Source organism: Anabrus simplex, chromosome 1, assembly GCF_040414725.1.
Source record: "Anabrus simplex isolate iqAnaSimp1 chromosome 1, ASM4041472v1, whole genome shotgun sequence".
Classification (NCBI taxonomy): domain Eukaryota; kingdom Metazoa; phylum Arthropoda; class Insecta; order Orthoptera; family Tettigoniidae; genus Anabrus; species Anabrus simplex.
In genome coordinates, this window is record NC_090265.1 from 957,717,727 (window position 1) to 957,740,760 (window position 23,034).

At 37.5% G+C, this 23,034-nt stretch overlaps 1 protein-coding gene across 5 annotated transcripts in view; it reads left to right on the top strand.

Annotated features, from left to right (window-relative positions):
• GluClalpha (glycine receptor alpha 1) overlaps positions 1-23,034 on the top strand; it is a 670,611-nt gene that overhangs the window by 561,876 nt on the left and 85,701 nt on the right. For all 5 annotated transcript variants that reach the window (XM_067136739.2, XM_067136737.2, XM_067136738.2 and 2 more), the window contains one exon: positions 16,770-17,200. In XM_067136739.2, coding sequence (XP_066992840.1) covers positions 16,770-17,200 — 431 coding nt within the window. The remainder of the gene's footprint in view (positions 1-16,769; positions 17,201-23,034) is intronic.

Here is a 23,034-nt window from a genome sequence, read left to right on the forward strand (position 1 = left end):
GAACGGGAATATTGTTACTGACAATTAAAAAAAAGAAAAACGAAACGAGATTGGATGGCTACCAAGAAATATACGGAGTGAAGACAGAAGTGACTGTATCAAACTTAAAGACGGCACAGCAAGAAATCAGCTCCGCGGGATAAAGGAGGAATTTTAAAGCTACATTGCGAATTGAGCTAGAGATTAATAATTCCATTCAAGATCTCCGAGAGAAGTGAAGAGAGGAAATAACGGTAACAAGACTACGTCACTCAGTCCTTGTTGGCGTACTTCACGATATTACCGAAGTGAAGAGTTACAAAGGGAATCCTACAATAACTGGAAATATAGAAAAAGAATTAATCATTTCAAAATTCTAAATTTACATCAAGTTAAGGAAATATTCGACCAGTAAATCAACCTTTTCAAAGAAAATAATCTTCATATTAGACAGCTTCTCACAGTTATTCTCAAAGGAAATGCTAATCCATCTTATATGTTATTATATTCCGTCTAGACCACAGATGAACATGGAACTCTAAGAAGATGGTAAGCCAGACTGCCCAAATGGGTGCCGCGGGATGACGTGGCCGACCGAGATGACTGAGCCCAGAGGAGTAACATATGAATATTTCCCGTCCACCAAGGGAAATAAGTAGCGACGTTTCAATATGTCCTGTCAGCTGGACATATGACGGCGACTGGAGCTGCTGAATTCAGATAAGTTTTACCTTTAAATCAGTGTAATAATGTTTATATTCAACCGTAAATGTAGTATGGTTTATTAATTTGTTCGGTGAGAAGCGATTAAACAACAAGAGTGGTGTAATAAATTAGAATGAAGGTGGATAGGTAATCTTCAGATGTGCATAACAAGTCCTTAGATAGGCAGTCATTCAGTGATAAAAGCCTACGTTCGAAATGTGATCCATGTAGTGTGAAATTCTGAGTTAGTCAAAGTGACAGTAGTTGTATGATACATAAAAGAGCTATAGATACGTGTGCACATCGGTCACTGTCAATGAATGTCAAGTTAGGAACCAACAGTAGGTTATGCTTGCTAGGTAGACAAATCTGTTTATGATAAATGGTGGTTATGACTGGATGAAGGTCATAGTATTTGGAAATGTATCCGTGAACCGTAATTAATTAATTTAAAAAAATAAGGGCCACTATGGTGAGAAGTGAACCCGTGTTAGTGAGGAGAGAGATTATGGTTTTGAAAGTATAATAGTAATATTTTTAGAGAAGTTGATACGTGATTGACGATTGAGAATAATGATAGTTATTAATTCTTTGCGAGGATGAACGCGGTGATGTGGCTATGTACTTAACGGTTTTCATGTAGAGTTTTGCTAATTAGGAAATGAACGTGTAGCAATTTCATGTTCTGTTTATCTCACGAGCAAGCATGTAGAAATACAAATAAGATCTGAGTGACATCTGTTGGTCGGAACGCTCACTTAGTAATGTCAACAACATCACAGTTTGGAGGACGAACTGAACTCATGTACTGTCAAAAAAATTTCTTAATACCAATTTATTCTCAGACGAGAGGAACGTAGTAATTTCTTAGGCGACATCCCATCACTGATGACCAAATGGAAATGTAGAAATGTTTTTCGACGATCAAGTTTTCACACTATGAACCACTCTGGATAGCATACTTCAGACAAGAACAGTAGGGTAGTCATTAACAAGTAGGATATCGCACCTGTGTTTAGCTTAAGATGACGAGAGTATTTGGATCTTTAAATGGTATATGTATCTTACTGGTTCTGATTGAACTTTTATGAGAACTACATTGATTTGAAAGGGAAACTTGTCGGAATTCATGCAGAACGAAATAGACGAAGAAGCATGAATATTCAATATTGTAATTTGATGATGTAAGGAAACATTAGGGAACTATTCTCCCAGATTATCATCCCTAGGTGTTTATTAATATGTTGAAGGATAGGGTTATTCTATGGCTGTAAGTGAATATGAGCTCCTAGAGAGAGCTAATAGTTAATTCAGACCTCATATGTAGTAGGAAAGATTCCAATTCTTGAGATATTGCTATAAGTTTTATAAATGCGTCCTGGATACCATGAAGAAGACACCCTCAATCTATACTTTGCTTATTAGAACTCAAGTTGTAAATATTTCTTTCTTTTTTGCTAGGGTGCACCCAAACCAAACCAAACTAATAATTTTCTTTCTTGTTACCTAGACCAATAATATATTTTATTTCTTGTTATTTAGATAAGTAAGTCACTATGCAGATGAGTTTTTCTTTAGTCATCTAAGTAAGTTTTCAATTATTTATATGAATTTTTGGTTACCTATGTTAGGAAAGCTGTCATCAACTTAAGAATTCGAACATATTCGGTTTGTTTCAATCCGTTAATTGAATGCTTATTTCAATTTAATTATTGCTTTAAGGGCTTAAGAGGGAAATTTCACATTTTCTTTTGGACTTATGGGTTTAATTTAATGATTATGAGCTGGAGCATAAGAGTATTCAGCTTAATGATGGCCTATTCAGAATTTAATACCTTGCCATACATAGTATTCTATCCCTGATTTTTGTGGGCAGGCATGACCTGTGCACTTAACGTAATGAATATCAATAGATATATTACAGATGATGGCGAGGTTAAGCAACCTTTACTTTAGAGTGCGTAGTGGGCACTGGATGTGCCAAATATCAGTAGATTTTCCGTAAACATTGTTGACATATATCTTTGCACGATACCGCCTTTTTCTTCGATTCTTCTTTCCATCCTGAAACGTGGAAATGTGGAATAAAGGAATGACATAGCGCAATTAGAAGGAAAAAGGAAATGAATAATTAAACACTGAATGGAGAAATAGGTAAATTCATGAAATTAAGCCCAAGGTTCCCTCGAAATAGGTCAAATAAACAGCCGACCATGCCATTTTTCTTTACTAGATTTTTTTTTTTTTTATGGAGGATAGTCCAAGATTCGAATTCTGGATTGAGATATTGTTATAATAAACAAATATAGAAATATTAAACAGTTCTTTCAATGTGTTTGTAGTATAGAGACCTAGATTTAAGTAAATGAGAGCGATAACATCTTGATAGTATAAGAATTAGAATAAGCAACATATGAGAGTCGTTTCTATAGATGATTTAAGTATTATTTGGCTCCGCATGGTATATCTTTCTCCGAATCGGAACTCAACACCCAAATTATTGAAATGTTTAGTTGGAAGATCATAAATAAGCTAGCCTGGATATTATGCGTCCTTTCAATGAGCCGGGAACGGCGCATAATATTGCACAAATTTTATAACTCCCTCTTCCGTTTCCAGTTATTCACCGTTGCAATGATCGTGTCGTAATTGTGGAATGCATCGTACTTTATTTATGTCCAAAGTGTGAACATCTAACTAGAGTCGTCCCAACTTTGCGGAACACACACTATATGTTTATGTGAGTGATACCTACCAGGCACGACTTCCTGCTGCAGGGTAACAACCAATATACGCGCCACATTCGAAAGAGTATGGTTTGGAATACCGATTTTCTCTCAAACTAAGTGAAGACGTATCACTCCAAAGGGGCTAAATGCCATTAACAAAGCTTTGGGGTATTACAAAACACTTAATTTCATGAATATACAATCAAATAAGCATTACCTTACCATAAAATGTTATATATTCACTTTAAGAAAACACTATTTTTTCCTACACACTAGATTTACAGCATAAATAAACTCTACTAAATTTTGACAGAAAATGACGATTTAGGGCCTAAGACCAGATGCATTGTTTCTTTATCAATTTTAAAAAACTTCATCTTGCGATGGTTTACATTCTCAACCTAATATGAGTCTTTATAGAATTGTTCGCATTCTTCGTGTTAGTAGTCTGTAATTGTGTTCAGATCATTCTTCTTTTTATGAGGAAAACGCATTACACTAGTGACCTCTTTAATTTCACAGTTTCAGAAATGATCACGCGCTTCCCCTTCGCTTATAGTTTGTACCATTACACTATTCCGGAAGTGAAATTTTAATCAAGTTGGAGTAAACGCGATTACCCGTAGCGAAATTAAGTAGAATGAATAATTTCATAGTATGTCGCAGAAGTCCAGATTGACGCATTATCGAAATATACGTATATAATCATGATGGCAGTGTGAAAAAAGACAAAACAGGGGATTTGGATTGTTGAGAAGACCCAACAATGTGAAAAGAAAATGACGCAAAATGACTGACAATCTTAGCATATAGACGTGTTGCAGATAAGAGTCGGAATTAATAAGATAAAAACTTCAAGAAAAGAAGAGAATTGGACAAAAAGGATATATCAGCTAAAATAATACATTGAATTATCGCGCAATTTCCATCCCAAATACTTGACAAGAGTTGGAAACTAACCATCTATAAAAAGCCAATTGAATTGCACCGACCAAAGAAGCAAGAAGCCATAATAACGAAAATGCATCATTAAAACTTATAATATCAAACCAACTTAACATTGATTTTGAGAGTATTGCGGACATTTTGGAGGTCTGATAATAAAAATGAGAGACCAAACCAAGAAGTTACAAAAGAAAGATAATTGTTCAATTAGAAGGCTTTGATAATATTATTAACATGTATCAGCCGATCTCATATATGTCTTCTATTTCCATAAACGAGCATCTCAAGATATCTCTTTAAGAAGATGGGCTACAGACTACCTGGAGTTACCTGAGCTGAACGTGATGAACTGACATCACAGATGACGACCACATAGCCAGCCATGAACCACGAGGATTGCTCCCAGCAGCAGAGAATGGATGAGACCTAAACCATTCCAGAATCGAAAGAAAGGAGATAAGTTTCTTGAAATAAAATACGTAGTTTGGTAGATAGTATTTGAGTAGATGAATGTGTAGTCAGTGTTGTTATTGTTCCGTTACAATAATCAAAATTAACCTATATTATGGTAGATTCTCGTGAGTAATTTCTGTATAAATCGATTTAAAAAGAGTAGGTAGTATATATACAAAGAAGCAAATCCCAGTTGGATATCAAAAGAAATATATGATCCAAGTAATGTTATGCCATAGCTGAAAACGAAGTTCTTATAAGAAGAAATGTTATGAGATTATATAGACTCCAAGTAATAGTTTGATACAAATGTAGGTGATACGTTGTTATTATGAGATATGTTATGAGAAACGAAAATGTCACCAGACAGGAGGAAGGTTATTACGAATTAAGAAGCTGTTGATCCGATATAGAGAGTATATGAGAATGAAACTACTTGTGCGTTAAGGAAGGTTATTATTATGAAGAGATGAGGATAATAACAAGAAATACGAGTCGGGTTACGTGAACGATGTTGATCCACGAAATATAACTGTAATATTTGTCACAAACGAAAGGTAATCATTGATTTACTCAAATAAAGTCTCAAATCCCAGGTTGATTAAAGAAATACCGTCGTTACTAGCAAGAAATATGTATACGTATTTACTGGCTGTAAATAAGAGTCCATGGTGTTGCATTCCGCTGCTTGCGCCGTCTTTTGTTTCTTTCTTGAGGTCCAGAGCTGGCACCAACGAGCTCTTTTTCTAGCGAATGGGAGTGCGGGTATTTTGTTGAAAAATAGCATGATCCTTGGACCAATAAATCGTTTAATGAATCAGTTAATGCACATGAAGTGACAGCCCATCAAATTACATCGAATGAGAAAAATCAATAAAACGACACCAAAGATCTTCACTGAGCAAAGACATCACAGACGACAGTGTTGGACAAACAAAACACTTACGCAAGCGCTGCGACGTAGCAGAAATATAGTTGTTGTAAGGCAGTAAAGTAAAATAAAATAATTCGTTTCTTAATCAACCTGGGATTTGAGACTTTATTTGAGTAAAAGCAATTACTCTCTTCCATTTGTGACAAATATTACAGTGATATTTCATGGATCAACATCATTCACGTAACCACGAGTCGAAACGACCGAATTCGAAACGTCTTTACTAGACTTCCAGGCTATTTATGAACACATAATCATTATGGGTGACTTTAACTGTAACCTACTTAATACGACTCATGACAGTAAACGATTAGTAGATTTGTTTACTACTTGTAACATGACTATTCTCCCGCTATAACCCACGAACCACGTGTATGCAACAAACCGTTCATCACACAAACTCATAGATCTCATTATAACGAACAATCCAAGTAAAGTAATAACCCATGGCCAAATCCCTGTACCATCCGTTTCGACCCACGACCTTATATATTTATCGTATTCCCTCAAAGTGCCTAAATACAAACCCAAGTACATAACTGTCAGAAATACGAAGGACTTAAACTTGGATTAATTGAAATATGACGCTTATCAACTATCATGGAACGATATGTATGTATGTTCAGTCCGTCAGCATTTCCGCTGGTGGGATCCTCAACAGCTCTGCCATCAGCTGCCATAGATGGCCTAGGCATCACTGAAAAGGCGTACTAGGGAAATGAGGAGTAAGGTAGTTTCCCGTTGCTTTCCTTACCGAGCCAGAGTTGCTATTACATATCAGTCTGCCAAGCCCACTGAAGTGCAACAACCGACCCTATGAGCAACATTTTCACATCATTCGTAGCAGGGACTGGCTGCATAAGGAATTGGCATTACTAGCATCACTCGTACCTCAGTCACTTTCATATTGTCAATGCCAAGGATAAGACAGAGACAGATCTATGAAAGTAACAAAATTGCTCTAGCAACCCTAGGTCCTGCCAGCAAAGGCATATGGAACGATGTACGGAGTCTAAATGATACTGGCGCTAAAGTTAACTTGTCTAATACGATGGTAAAGAACTTATATGGCAGACATGCCCTAAACGTCGAATAAAGGTTCCTCGCCCTTCTTGTCCATGGCTGGATGATGAAACCAAGAGAATGATGGCCCACCGTGACTCGTTATTTCGACATTATAAACAAACCCTAGATGACACAGACTTCGAATCTAACCGCATCTTAAGAAATCGCACAAATCAATTAATCAGAAATAAAAAAATATGCATATTTCCGGAATTTAGCTAACAACATAAATTCTAATCGTGCATGGAACCAACTTAGAGCTCTGGGAATAGGAAAACATCAACAGGGACAGACAACTCCTGACATTCCACTTGACGAACTGAACGATTACGGTACTTTAGAAGAATAAATATTCAAACCTACTGCAGTTAACTGCACCGACTCACCGCCTTCCCCTCCAGCCACTCCACCATTCACATTTCACAGTGTCACAAAAAATCAGGTTAAAAAGGCTTTGTATTCGATTAAATCAAAGGCCACAGGCCTATACTGACGCACATACTGAACTATTGTTTACTAAACGGAACTTTCCCAACTGTCTGGAAAACAGCCAATATTCTACCGGTACCTAAGAGTTTAGACCCACAATGACCCTCTGACTATCGTCCGGTGTCCATACTCCCTGCGCTTTCAAAAGCCTTTGAACGTTTAGTACACAAGCAGGTTCTGGAGTACCTAAATAAAAATTGTCTTTTGGACTCTTTGCAGTCTGGATTTAAGAAGGGGCACAGTACTGCGACAGCACTTTTGAAGGTTACTGAAGACATTAGAAATGCTATGGACAAACGACTGCTTACTATACTTACCCTTCTTGACTTCAGTAGCGCCTTTGACACTATAGACATTCAGACTATGATAAAGAAATTGGAACTGCTAAATTTTGACCTGGCTGCGCTTAAGTTTTTTAGTTCTTATGTAAGTAACCGTCAACAGCGTGTAACAGTAAACGACAAGGTCTCTAAATGAAAAATGAAACTTAGTGGTGCCCCACAGGGCAGTATTCTAGTGCCCTTACTTTTCTGTATTTATATCAATGACATACCATCTGTGACAGGAAATTACACACACCACCTCTATGCTGACGATCTTCAGATTTATAGACACTGCAAGACTTCAGACTTAGATGAAACAATACAAGATATTAACAATGACCTCCGACGACTCAGTATATATGCACAACGAAATTCTCTTATACTAAACTCCACAAAATCTCAGGCAATCATGATTGTAACACGAAAATTACTGAACTGCTCAAACAATATTGCAATTCCGCCTATCTTACTGAATGGTAACATTATTCCCTACAGTAAAACAGTTTAAAATCTCGGCGTAATTATGAATGAAACACTTGATTGGTCTGATCACACGAAAATCATCTGTAAAAAGATTTTTGGAGCGCTTCACCCTGTTAAACGGCAAAGGGATGTATTTCCATTTGAGCTTAAGGCCAAACTAATACAGACACTGGTTCTCCCTATTCTTGATTATTGTGACATTGTTCTAGTTGATATGACAAGAGAAGAAACACTTCAACTTCAACGAGCACTGAATTCCTGCCTGCGATTTATTTACAATATCGGGTACGATGTTCATATTACCCCATACAATAAGGCTCTCTCATGGCTGAAGCCTGATAAACGTCGGCAGCTACACATTTTCACGTTAGTGTTTAGAGTACTAGCGGAAAGTCAGCCACTGTATATTTCTTCTAAATTCACCTTATTATCATCATTTTACAACTTAAATACACGTTCCAGATCCTCTCTTTCTATTCCAGGGCACCGCACAAATAAAATTAATAGATCGTTTGTAGTGACCGGCGCCATATTATGGAATTCCCTGCCAGTTCAGGTCAGAGAAACTAGCTCTTTACAAAGATTTAAGGTCACCTGCCGACACTACCTGCTGAGGACAGCTAACTGAACGGCTGAAGTATGAAAGTGCGCGCGCCTGAGGATTAGTTATTATTAAGAGTTTTTACTGTTAATTAGTTTTATTATTAAGTAATGTATTTAAATGTGTTCTCAATTCGATTAATTCTTTGTCTGGTTTTAACTATTTTAAATATCTCAGTATTTTGTTTATGATTTTGATTAGTATGTGGTTAAGTGGAAGAGAGGGCCTCGAGCTCTAACTTCGCCACTGAAAAAAGGCATTCATAAATAAATAAATAAATAAATAAAGAAATAAATAAATAAATAAATAAATAAATAAATAAATAATTTATTAAAGTATAGAGTTGTTACAGGAAAGAAATGAAAGACGAATTAAATGGAAGTATGTTCTACGATGAAATGAAAGAAGAGATGGAATGTTTAAAGCGGTGAATGTAATGATTGACGAAAACTAGGATCACGTGTAGTAGTGACTGAGTATCATTGTATATCATCAGGAATCCATGCATTACAATAGTTGCAACGTATTTTAACCTTCATAAAATAGGATGATAGGTTGTGGTCATCTGAAGATATCCCTATGACAACAAATGTTTATTGTACATGGATATGTTAAGGCAGAACTTATTGTAAATAGCTGCATTCTTTTAAATTGATCGTGGCACAATTGGATTTTTTTTTTGCTAGTTGCTTTACGTCGCACCGACACAGATAGGTCTTATGGCGACGATGGGGCAGGAAAGGGCTAGGAGTGGGAAGGAAGCGGCCGTGGCCTTAATTAAGGTACAGCCCCAGCATTTGCCTGGTGTGAAAATGGGAAAATCGCGGAAAACCATTTTCAGGGCTGCCGACAGTGGGGTTCGAACCTACTATCTCCCGAATACTGGATACTGGCCGCACTTAAGCGACTGCAGCTATCGAGTTCGGTCACAATTCTATTAATATAGAGGATCATTGCTACTGCATGTAAGAGTACGTATGGGTGAATATCGTGTTATGTCTTCTAAAACGAGTTTTCTCTCATATTAATTGATTCACGCGAGATCTTATAGTACTAATTAGAACCATTTAAGGTTGTAAATACCAAGCTGCACTTAATGAACACTTTACCCTGGACAGGAATGTTAATTTAAGACATGATTTTTGAATGATAGAGTAGTACTAATTTATTAATAGCAAATTTTGGCTGAAGTTAACAAGAAACTTACCCACTTTCTAGATGCTTATTAGGGAAGAATTTCTACACCATGAGATAATATTCAGGAGTAAAGCTATTAAACATTATTTAAACAAACGGTGATGTGAACAAGTAAAACTATCGCAGATAACGAAGAATGTTCATGACAGAGAATATTATTATAACGCAAACTAATTTTCCCAGGAGGAGATTGCATTTATTAATACTTTTATTTTATCGATGTTGTAAATGAGATGAGTTTTAGCGTATTTCAGTTGTGATAAAAAGTGATGAATGATAAAATGTGTTTATTAACAAATGAGTTCAGCACACCAGATGTTTATTAATCAATCAATCAATCAATCAATCAATCAATCAATCAATCAATCAATCAATCAATCAATCGATTTTATTTTTAATTACACTACATTATTTTTTCTTCCTAGATTTTTATATTTTTTCTTAATAAACAACTTTGCTTGAGGTCTCATTGATAGATTTCTACAGTAGTGTAAGGTACCTTTGAGTTAAGGCGATGAGTTTTCAAATAATCATATTGATCTATTGATGCATCAGAAGGAGACGTCTATCGAGTCTACTGGTAGATAGATAAAATAGTACTCGACGTATCAGCTTTCTCTGATCCCACGTTAAACAACTAGATATTCAAGAACCCTGAGAGACTGGTCGGGATTCCTTTTACGTGACCCATCCTGGAAGCGGGAAAGGCGTAAGTTGTTCATTCCTTTAGTTCACTAAGTGCCTTTTTAATCTGTACCAATCAAGAAAAGCTTATTTTAATTCGTGAAGCAGAAGTTACATTTATCTTTGATGTATTGACGAACTTACCAGCTACTTGCTGAAAATCAAGGAAATAATTCCCTTTCATATTTACAACTTGAAATGATTGTGTAGGGTGAGACTTAACAACCATATTTTTCAGATCATTTGGAACAAAAGCTTCAGTGACCTTCTTTCTTTACTCAAACAGAGCAATGTCTCGGTCACAAGCTAAATAGACTATGGCCTGAAACAAACTATTTGCGTTCTATAGACATAAACACACCATTTGCATCCGTGAAAATGTACATGAAGATCAAACATCTATTGTTGCTTTGGGAGCAGAGTTATCTCCAAATTGGCATACAATGGCATAAAGGAGAAGCTGGGAGTTACCTCCTTTGGAATGAACAGGGTAATAGGCATGGTAATTTATACGATCTATTGTAGTTGACTGCAACTCATTGTTTCCCTGTTCTGCAGAAATAAACTCTACTAGATTTGAACAAAAAATTAATAATAATGTAGGAGCTAAGTCCATATTGTCGGTGAAGAAACAATACCTCGTATATCACAAGGCTTTTCCCATCCATTATTTCCCTTAAGACTGGTCACGCCCCTCAGCCACATATGGATATGCTGTCCATCAGAACGAGTCTCGTTGAGTTCATTTTCCTATGAAAATGTGTGAAGGAAAATGAACCTTAAATACAGTAAACTGTAGGAGTGTGTAAACATACATCCGTACAGTGCAGTACGGTAAGGAAAATAATGGATAAGAAGAGCATTGTTATATGCGAGGTTTTGTATCTTCAACGACGATTTGCATGTTTCTTTATAAATTTTTAAAGAATACTTCATCTTTCCCTTTTAATATATACAACATACAGATGACATTTAGAAAATGGTATTTTGGCCCCCTTTAAAGGATAAGTCTTCGATTATTATCCGTTAAAACAAGTACATAATCGAATTTTCTTAACATAGCAATGCTGTGCTTGTGGATAAACCGGTATCGTTCAATTTTTTTAAAAAGCAAACCTGGCATAAATATCTCAGTTATTAATATTCCAACGAAATAAGGGAGAAAAAAGCCTCTAAATACTATTTTTAAGAATACGAAAACAGAATGTCAGTATCTTTAACGAGTCTGTAGATATTTGAGTTAGATATTTGAGTTAGCCCAAACAACACATACACTGGATGTATAATTCGATTGTGCAGTCGGTGTTCTAGGCCCCGTTGTGCAACAAAATCTGATCCGACCATCATATGCATGCATCCACACATATTCAAAATATCGCAAAGAGCGCAAGCACATTTGTCAATGATGGTGGTATAATTGTCTTTCTTTCAATGTTGAAATGAAATTATATCTGGTTCTTGATTCATATCTACTCAATAAAAAGATATGTTTACAACTCCGGACAAACGCACAGACATAACGACTACTACATCATGTAGAAAGTTTACAAAACGCTTTCGTGAGGGAGGTTTGCTTGTTAACATTGATATCGACCTCAAAAGCCATAATGCTATCATAAACCACTATCCATAATCAGTTCTACGTTTTAGTATTCAGTAACATTATACTCGCATGGAAGAAAGCTGGATATCAGTTTAATGTTTCTTTTTTAGTGCTCCTGACAAAGTTATCTATAAGACTGAAATGTTTAGTCACTCCCCGCTGCACAAATGAGTCATTCATCCAGTGTACGTTTACATCTGCAATATTTGTTTATCAGGCCTCATAAACATCTATAATTTCCTATATATGCAGTTAAAATTAGTACAGTAAACACTGGTTAACGCTGAACTTCCCACCTTATTCTACATTATTTTTCAAAAAATTAGCGAATATTATCACCTCAGTCATTGTCACAGTCTGACCTCCGCCTTCACTCAAACTTGGTTCCGAACACCTGGAAAGGGTGACGCTGATGCTGATGAGGAATTACTTGATATTTGAATTATTCGAATGATATGTAGAAAACGACATGGAAAGGAACGTGATCATAGCGGGTGATTTCAATTTACCAAACTGGGAAGGTAGTGATAACGACAGGAAGCATGACCAACAAATGGAAAATAAGTTAATCCGGTAAGAACAGCTGAATCAGAAAGTGATAGAACCAACTAGAGGGAACAATATTTTGGACATGGTGCTGGTAAAAACAGATGAGCTCTAGACAGAAACTGAAGTAGTATGGTATAAGTGATCAAGAAGCTGTTTTTATCGTAGTTACCAATAAATGCGATATAAAGGAAGGTTGTAAAAGTAGGACTTAACAGTCTATTGGATGCGTTTAAAGCAATAGTCGAGGAATTTGAAAACAGGTATGTACCTTAAAAAGTAGTAAGGAATAGTAAAGTCGCACTATATTACAACAGAGAAATAAAGAACCTAACAAGGAAATGCATGCCGGAAAGAAATAGTTAGAAATGGGTGTGGAAATAAGGAGAAATTGAAGGAATTTACTAGGAAATGGATGATTGCAAAGAAGTAGTCAGCTAAGGATAACATGATGGGCAATTGGCAATCATTCAAATTTTAGTGAAAAGTGGAATGATAGTAGGTATTTAAAGGCAGAAAGAAGTTTCAATAAGTACATTCCAGGAATCGTTAATGAGCATGTGTGTGTGTGTGTGTGTGTGTTCAGTCAGCAGTATGCAAAAATTGTTGGTTACAAGGATAATATGGGTAGATTAAGTGACTAATACTAGCGAAGTATTGAAATTTACCTACAAAGACAGCAAGATATAAAATTTGGAAACTAGAAACGCAGCTGGGATTAATGAGATTTCTGAGGATATACTTAAGACAATGGGTTGGGTATACTACCATATCTGAAGTACCGGTACTTTAGTTATTCTTTGCACGATGCAGCTGCACCAATTGTATGGAGAGTTGCTACCGTAGCCCCTGTTCATAAAGGAAAGGGTATCAAACACAAAGCCGATAATTACAGGTCAGTCAGTTTGACATGTGTTGCATGTAAGCTTGCGAAATTATTAACTCGTTTGATAGAAGGCATTTCATGTTTAGGAAACCTTACTCAATTGAAGATCAAGTTGTAGGATTTGAGCAAAATATAGCAGATATCGTGGATTCAGGAGGTCAAATAGAGTGTATCGTGATTGACCTATCTAAGGTGTTTGAAAGGGTAGATCATCGGAGAATATTGGCAAAAAGGAGGGCAATTGGACTAGATAAAAGAGTGACTGAATGGGTTGCTATATTTCTAGAAAATATAACTCAGATAATAAAGAGTAGCTGAAGTATTATCTGATTCTGTAATCATTTAGAGAGGAATTCCTCAAGGCCTTTATCGGGTGAGATTACAGGAAACCAACTACAGTCCATTGAGAATAGGAACGAAATCCAAGGGGATCGCAACAGACTGCTTAGCATTTGCCGATGATATTGCTGTTCTCTCAAACGACATAGAAACCGCTAGAGCTCAAGTTGAAATCTTAAAGGAAATTGCCGAACAAACTGGTTTGCAGATATCGTTTGAGAAAACAGAAGTAATGACTAACATCAAAGAGGCTCCACCAAAACTCCATACAAAATACGGGGACATCACCCGAGTAGACAAATTCAAATACCTGGATGAGATCATCAAGAAAAATGGACTGGACAAAGAAGCACTTCAGGAGCGAGTACGCAAACTGGAAATAGCCTACCAAACATCCCGCACAATCTACAACAAAAAATGCCTTTCCCAAAACACCAAGATACGTCACTATGAAACAGTTCTGAAGCCAGTAGTTCTATATGCAGCCGAAACCCTGTCTCTAAATGCCAACAAAGGACTTCTTGAAGAACTGGAGAAAAGAGAACGCAAAATTGTGAGAGGAATCTTGGGATCAAAGTACAGAAATGGAATCCATCAAAAGAGATCCAACAAGGAAGTCTACAGCAAAATAGAGAAAATTACCGACACAATCAGAAAAAGACGGGCACGATTTTACGGTCATCTGAAAAGAATGGACGGAAGAAAGTTAACTAAAGAAATCATTCACATTTTTGATTCAAACCCCAAAACCACAATTCCCTGGTTTAGAAATACCAAAGAAGACCTGCAAATGCTACATATCTCAGCTGAAGACGCCCTTAACAGAGATCTCTTCCGCAAGAAAATATTGACGAACGGGCTAAACCGAGACGAGCAACCGAAGAGAAGACGCGGTGCCCCTTGGACAGAGGAGTGTAAGCAGGCCCACTCACAAAGAATGAGGGAAATTTGGGCTCTAAAGAAGGCCAAGTTCAGTGTCAAATGCGACAAGACTTAAAGTGGTCCTTGATGGCCCCAGCGAATTATATATATATATATATATATATATATATATATATATATATATATATATATATATATACGTATGCTATGAGTAAAGAACTGGAATCAGAGATAAGGCTTTCTGCGATTGATGTTATTCTGTATAGAATAATAATTGTTAGAAGGCTGTGAGCGGCCACGATACAACCTCGACAATGTTGTGAGATGGTAGCCTATGATGTGAGTTTCACCAAAAGGAAAAGTTAATATAAGGGTAGAACGTCCTTGTGATAATTAGGGTTTTTAGTAAGGGTAGGCCTATAAAGGAGATCGGATATAAGTCTCTGGTAAGATCACAGTTATGAGACCCTCGCCAGGATTACATGATTCGAGAACTAAAAAAATATACATTCGATTTGTTCTGTGTGATTTCCGGAAAAAAGAGTAGCGTTACCAAAATATTGCAAAGTTTGGACTGGGAAGACTTGGGAGAAAGGAGACAAGCAGCTCCACTAAGCGGTATGCTTCGAGCTGTCAGTGAAGAGATGGCGTGGAATGACGTTAGTAGACGAATATGTTTCAGTGGTGTTTTTAAAAGAAGGAAAGATGACAATACGAAGATAAAGTTTGAATTCAAGAGGACAAGGAGGGGCAAATGTTCGTTTATAGAAAGAGGAGTTAGGTATTGGAATAATTTACTAGGGGAGGTGTTCGATAAATGTCCAAATTCTTCGAAATTATTTTTAAAAATCTAGGTAAACAAAGAGGGAATCTGCCTCTTGAGTAACTGTCCTAAATGGAGATCAAGATTGATTGATTGATTGATTGATTGATTGATTGATTGATTGATTGATTGATTGATTGATTGATTTCTACATGCAAGGGTCTGCTATGTGAATATAATGAGGACACGTGATATTATGCTATACCATATTTCGCAGTACCTATCTCATTTCAGAAGACACTCCCTTTTCTCCCGGCAACCCCCGTTGGACCAGTTCTACCCCTCATCAAATTATCCTTCTGACAAGTTTAAGGAGACACCTTCTGACCGAAAACCACCAACCCTTTTGTCCTAATTTCACATACTTCGCCTTTCTTTAATTACATACCGTGAACACAAATAAGGCATCGTCCTTACAAAGAGCCTTGCTTCAATCTTCCTTCATCAAGAACTTGTTTTCGGATTTCTTTTTGTATGATGCTATCTTACAATTGTTTCCTAAGAACAGTTACTTTCCTTGTTTGTAAGTGTCTCATTATTTTCAATTCCTAAAGTTAATATATCAACTTAATCTCTGAAAATTTCCGGTTCCATGGATAAATGGTTAGCGTGATGGCCTTTGTTTACAGGGGTCCCAAGTTCGATTCCCGGCAGCGTCAAGAATTTGAACCATCATTGGTTAATTTCGCTGGCACTGGGGATGGGTGTATGTGTCATTTTCATCCATCATTTCATCCTTATCACGACGCGGAGGTCACCTATTGGCGTCAAATCAAAATACCTGTACCTAGCGAGCCAAACTTGTCCTCGGACACTCCCGGCACTAAACGCCATATGCCATTTCATTTCATTTCATTCCTAAAATGTCAGTAATTCTGTTAAACTGTGACCATAAGCAGTTTATTTCCAACAACGTTGCCGAACTAAAATTGCAAAATATTCATCTTCTCGGTGCATGTCCACTTTCTGGAATGTACGTCAACGGTCCTTTATTGTATTTCCTATTATTTTCATAATCTATGAGTTCAGTTAATAGACAATGAACAAGTTTTGTCTGTGAAAAATGTGGCCTGTTCACACACTGTTGTATTTGTCTGTTTCAGGAGAATACAGCTGCCTGAAGGTGGACCTGCTGTTCAAGAGAGAATTTAGCTACTACCTTATCCAGATCTACATCCCGTGTTGCATGCTAGTAATCGTTTCATGGGTGTCCTTCTGGCTCGATCAGAATGCCATTCCCGCACGAGTGTCCCTGGGAGTGACCACTCTCTTGACAATGGCCACCCAGACGTCAGGTATCAACGCCTCCCTCCCGCCAGTGTCCTACACCAAGGCTATCGACGTGTGGACGGGGGTATGCCTCACCTTTGTGTTCGGGGCGTTACTGGAATTCGCGCTCGTCAACTATGCGTCGCGCTCAGACATGCACCGCGAGACTATGAAGAAACAGCGGCGTCAGTGCGAGATGGAGCACGCGGCGTCCCTGGAGGCGGCCGCCGACCTGCTCGAAGACGGCGCCACAACTTTCGCTATGGTAACATACTGTGTGCTTCGTCAAACCCTTGGTTCGGCTTGTTCCCTGTCCTTAACAGTCTTCTCTCTTCTAACACACTGTATACCTTCGAACATTTGGTTTGGCTTGGACTAATGCTTGTTCTTCTTTAAAACAGCTTTCACTAACTACTAACCTCTGCAAGCTTACTGTGTTCTAACCGTCGTCTAATTAAAATGCTGTGTACTTGCTTGTTTGTTAAAGGGGCCCAAAATCTAGGTCATCGGCCCAGAATGCAGTGTACATCGTCACACTTGGTAACAGGGTAGTTTACTGATCATATTGCTATCCATCTTCTCGTGTCATACATACAAGGTAACTCTAACTGAAGTCTGGTGTTTCAAGTAGTCCTCTTCTGAAATGGGTGTCTTCAAATTTTTAGGTTGCGTAGTTTCGGAATGATCATTATTTCCTTGTCAACAATTCTTCAAGTGAACATCACATTTTGCAATTTCTCTGTGAGTATCATGCTACAAAAGTTACGCATAATACGGCAATCTGCTCTCTCAGCTTCTTTCGTTCTAATAGCGCTAAATATTAGTTAAGATAGCTCATTAAATTTTATATTGGTATTATTTGTAGAAATAATCTACTGCTATCCTACATGTTCTGCTTCAGCGAAGTTTTATTGTCACCGTTTATTTCCTCTGAATTCTGCACCTTTCTGGTAGATATACCGCATTTCGAGTAATACAACGTTGATTCTGACAAAGCGCTCTGGTGCACTGTAGTTTATGAAGAAGTTTTGCTAATTATATTGAATTTAAAATTCCACTGCGCACACTTTGACAAGTATAGTGAAATGGTCATCGCCTATGTCCAGAATCTAATAGGTTTTAGGTTCGTATCACTAAAGTTCCGCCACATCTAGCTGAATTCTAATGAAAATTCACATTGCATCGGGGACCAAACACTTCATCTGATTTGCACAGTTACATAACGTTATCGTATGTTCACGACTTCACATTCCACTTGGCTCCTCGGCTGAGAATATTTCATCAAATGAAAGTGATTTCTAGTGCTTTTATTGGTACAGACTGAACACCAGTCCTCATGTCTTTCTCTGTCTTCACGTCGCACTGTGTTCACAAGTGTCTCTCTTGCTTCTCACTGAATAACTTCCTTTGTAAGTAAACAATAGAAGAGAAACTGAAGGTGGCAAAATACGTCTCCGATCCTTGTCTCCACTTTGAAGGGACTCTCGTGCAAGAACGGCTTTCTCTTAGGGCTACCAACTATTTGTGATCGCTCCGTGGCCCCGGCTGAGACTACAGTCCTCGGCCCGAGTCACGGGGTGTGTCTTACACCCCCTTCCCTCCAAGGCTGCGAGAAATAATTCCTTCGTGAAGCTTTCTGGTACTTAACATCAACAGCCGGTAACAATTCGGCATATGTTTTGCACTAAGAAAGTTTCACTCTCTGGAACTATTTCTCACAGGTATTGTGTCAATTTAACTACTGTTTGTTAAAGTGTTTATATTTCCTGCGACAAAGAATGGACAAATCTGTGGGTTGATTGTGAGTACTAACAATTTACTAACAGTTTCTAGATCACACTAACAATTGTGCACGCATTATAGGCAGGAATATTAACAGCATGTCACACTTTCGACGCCTGTGAAGTCGAGGAGCAAACATTCATGAAAGGCTTGGCTTACCTCCTTTCTCGATATCACTTCTTGACGTTTATTAATATTACTGACCATAATAACTGCCTATAAATTCGAAAACCGATGGAAATTATCCTCTGATTCATTTAATAAAGTTGTAGATAGTATTAATAAGTCAGTATTAATCACTTTAAATATTCATATTATTCAATAAGAAGACCATTTCCCTCTCAAAATCGTCATGATCTCATGCGGGTCTGTACATAACACTCTTTTTTTGCTGAAATATAAAAGTAAAGTATATAATATGATACCATCCAAGTGCTGATCTTGGGAAATGCTACCCCAGCAAGTGATGAAGTATATAAATGTGTCAGCTGGCGTAGTCCTCCCACAACCTCCGAGACGACGATAAACTGCTCATTTCGGAGTATTGATGGAATGAATTACCGTCAGGGAAACCGAAGAACCAGGAGGAAAGCTTCCTACTTTGTTCAATATAAATTTCATAAGTAATAACTGAAGTTTGATTTGAGGACGTGGCTGTGAAATGCAGGCCCTCTAGCCTTCTGAGAATGTCCTTCCACATAGCTTTTAAAACCAGTCTCTCTCATATGTTTAAAATCAATCTACCGATTACTGTACTTTTATCCAAAGACTTAGTTACGTCTACGGTTTTGCTCATATAAGAACCAGGCAGCTGATCAGAAGCCATCAAGTTCCATTCCTGACTATGATAACAATTGTAAAATATTAGTAAGGTTTAGTACGGGGCTACCCGAGCTTCGTGAGGGCAAGTGTGTGTGTTCAATGACTCCTTGGCTGGTATAGACGGCAGGAAGTATCAGGATATAACGGCCATTCAGAGAAAGAACTGGAAGAGTTCGTCATCTTACTTAATATTTCACTATCTGTAACTTTTAAAACAAGATTAGGTACGATTTCATTTAAAAACGACTGGGAACTGTACGTACAAAGTCTTGGCAGTCATAAGCTCCTCAACATATATTAAGCAATAAGATTACCTAGTCCTCATTTGAAATTGATACAATGAGTTACGGGCAGGCATTATCTCCAGCAGTTTTATCACACCGAGTTCGGCAAGCATTTCCAAAAATGCACTATGTCCGCTCCAGTAGAAAGTAATACACCTTTACCGAAAAGCCTTCACCGTGGTATAAATTAAAATGCAAGCAAAATGAATACAGGAGAAGATAATGATATGTTTTATGTATGTACATATCTGGTAGTTGACCCTCAGTCGCGGTAGGTATGACGGAGTCGCAATAATTTCATGATCAACTGTCAAAATATTTGCCTTAAATACTCCAGTTTTAATTAAATATTCCAGGATTCAGAGTGAGACTCTTATTAATATTTCATTATAAATATGAACATATTTTTTAGTCTCTCGAAACACGAATTGCGAAATTTATGAAAACACTATAGCGTACCTGTAAAAGAAAACACTTACACCAGAATTACATATTTCGTTCTACAAGAATGTCCCCAGATTCTATCAAATCACATTTATAACATGTGTGTATGCAGTAAGTACAAAATTGGTCACATTGCGTAAACATGCACTAAGTCGACACTGTTTTCCATCTTAAAAAATTAACAAAATTAAGCTTTATTTTCAACATAATACTTTCAACATCTTCGTTTGATATTATAGCCTGTCAAGTCAGTTAACATTTTTTTTCTCACAACTTCTCAGCAGTGTATTCCATCATATAACTCAAACTTTCAAGAATATTCAATAAATTCCCAAATTTTTATCTCATATATTAACCCTTATATGTGCTATTCACTATTTCTTTCAAATATTACTTTTTCAACCAAAAGTAATGTCATCACGATTTCAAAACGTATTTGTCAATCCAAAGTCAAAGTACGATGAGTTTATAAAGTTTTGCATACATGCAAAGATGTGCAATTTTCTACAGAAGTTACTGTTGTTCTTAAGTCTTAGGGAATGAGCATACTCACGAATGCTAGATTCGTATTCTGCTGGTTTTTGTTTCTGTCGTTTTACACTTGGCTTTACGTGGCACCGACACAGATAGGTCTTGTGACTACGATGGGATACGAAAGGGCTAGGATTGGGAAGGAAGTGGCCGTGGCCTTAATTACAGCTACAACATTTGCATGGTGTGAAAATATGAAACCACGGAAAGCTGCCGACAGTGAGGTTCGAACCCACTATCTCCCGATTGCAAGCTTATATCTGCGCGCCTCTAACGATTATGTCAGCTCAGAACAGCCTCCGTGTAGCTATGGATGGAACCAGTTCATTCGTATGAACTACTTCACTCATTCACACTCCTCACTGTGAATCGTTCAAATGAAGTAGTTCGTTCATGAAGTAATGAAGCCTGACGAAGTTGCTCACTGTATGTCATTCAGCAGCGACTTCGTTCACAATGTCTCACTCCAAGTCAGCCATGCACACTCACTCAATAAAGTTTCATAATTCGTTATAATATTACCAACAGATGGCAGAGCTATGTAATACGGACACCCAATGGCTTACCCGCTTGCAGCATCAGGGGCCTGTTCCTTGAACGAACTTTGCAACTTTTCACTTTTCAATTCTTGCAAAGTGCAAAGTATTTCGGTTCCACCATGATCTAGGTTTCACTTTTCAATTTCTTCACAAAATGAAAAATCTTTGCGAATGAGTGATCCGATCCAGTATATTCCATGGACAAACTGTATAATACTCTATGATTTTAATGCTTTATTTTTGGCGGCAAACTTGACAGTATAATTGTGGTACTGGCAGTTTTAAAGTTTGAATCATGAGAAAGAAAGATGATTACAAGAAGCTGACTGTGCCAGAAGTTGTCAAGGAGAAACGGGACATCCTTTTTTGGCAACTTAAATAACCTCTCATATGATGACAAGCATCAATATTAACAGGAGTACCGTCAACACATCCACACACAGAAGAAAATTCACCCGTCATTAGAAATGTCATCGCTATATTATGTGGATTATCAGGCCATCGTACTATGTTAAGTAATATTACATTTACTATAACATCTACGACTTTGGTAACAGTTCTACAAATAATTGATTTTGATGTCCCATGCATTGCTGCTACACCGTGCAGCTGGGCACCATTTCGTGACCAATGTAAGCATATAACAATTTGTTTTTCTTCGGAAAGAGATTGACTTCTTTTAGTTGCACGTTTCAATAAATGACGGATCATTTCAAGAATATGGTCAGCGTGTTGGGTAATACGAAAACACTCGCGAAATTCCGTTGAAATGAGGTTATGAAAATTAATCCTGTCCTCACTTGATGACAACAAAAGTTCCCGTCGTAACATGTTTATATCACTGAACCAAATTCTATGCCGAGACACAAGTGTACACACTTGTTAATTAATAGATGAAAAGGGAATCATATCTTTGCAAGATCTTTAACCTTTTCACTTCATTTCTTTGCACTTTGCATTTCTGTACCTATGGAGGAACATAACAGGCTTGAAAAGTGAAAAGACTCCTAACTTTTCATTTTTCACTTTGCAAGCTAAATCTGAAAAGTGATAGTGGAACAAAATATGAACTGAAAAGTGCAAAGTGAAAAGTTGCAAAGTTCGTTCATGGAACTGGCTCCTGGATGATGGCTGACAGGGACAAGGAAAAGATAAACAGAGAAGCCTGTCTCATATAAAGAAGGAAATACATGTAAGAACACAGTTGACAGATAGAATGGGCCTGAGAGTGAAGGGGTAATAAATGACGCAGATAGTGGGAGGGGGAAGAGCGGCAGATGAATCGAATGAGTTGTGGCGTTATGCGTGAGAACTGTGAAGTGTATGAACTACCACTTCACTGAAAATGAGTGATTAGTGCACACTTCATAAGAGTGAAGTGTTCATTTAAAACGACTCATTCACGATCTTCCCATCACTACCTCCGTGGCTCAGCGGCAGAGCGCCAGCTTCTCATCCCTGGGTTCCGTAGTTCAAATCCCGATCACTCCATGTGAGATTTATGCTAGACAAAGCAGACACGGGGTTTTCTCCGGCTACTCCGGTTTTTTCTGTCATCTTTCATTCCAGAAACACTCTCCAGTAACATTTCATCTGTCGGTCATTAATCATTGCCCCAGAGGAGTGCGACAGACTTCGGCAGCCGGCACAATTCTTATCCTCGCCACTAGATAGGAGCTTCATTCATTCCATTCCTG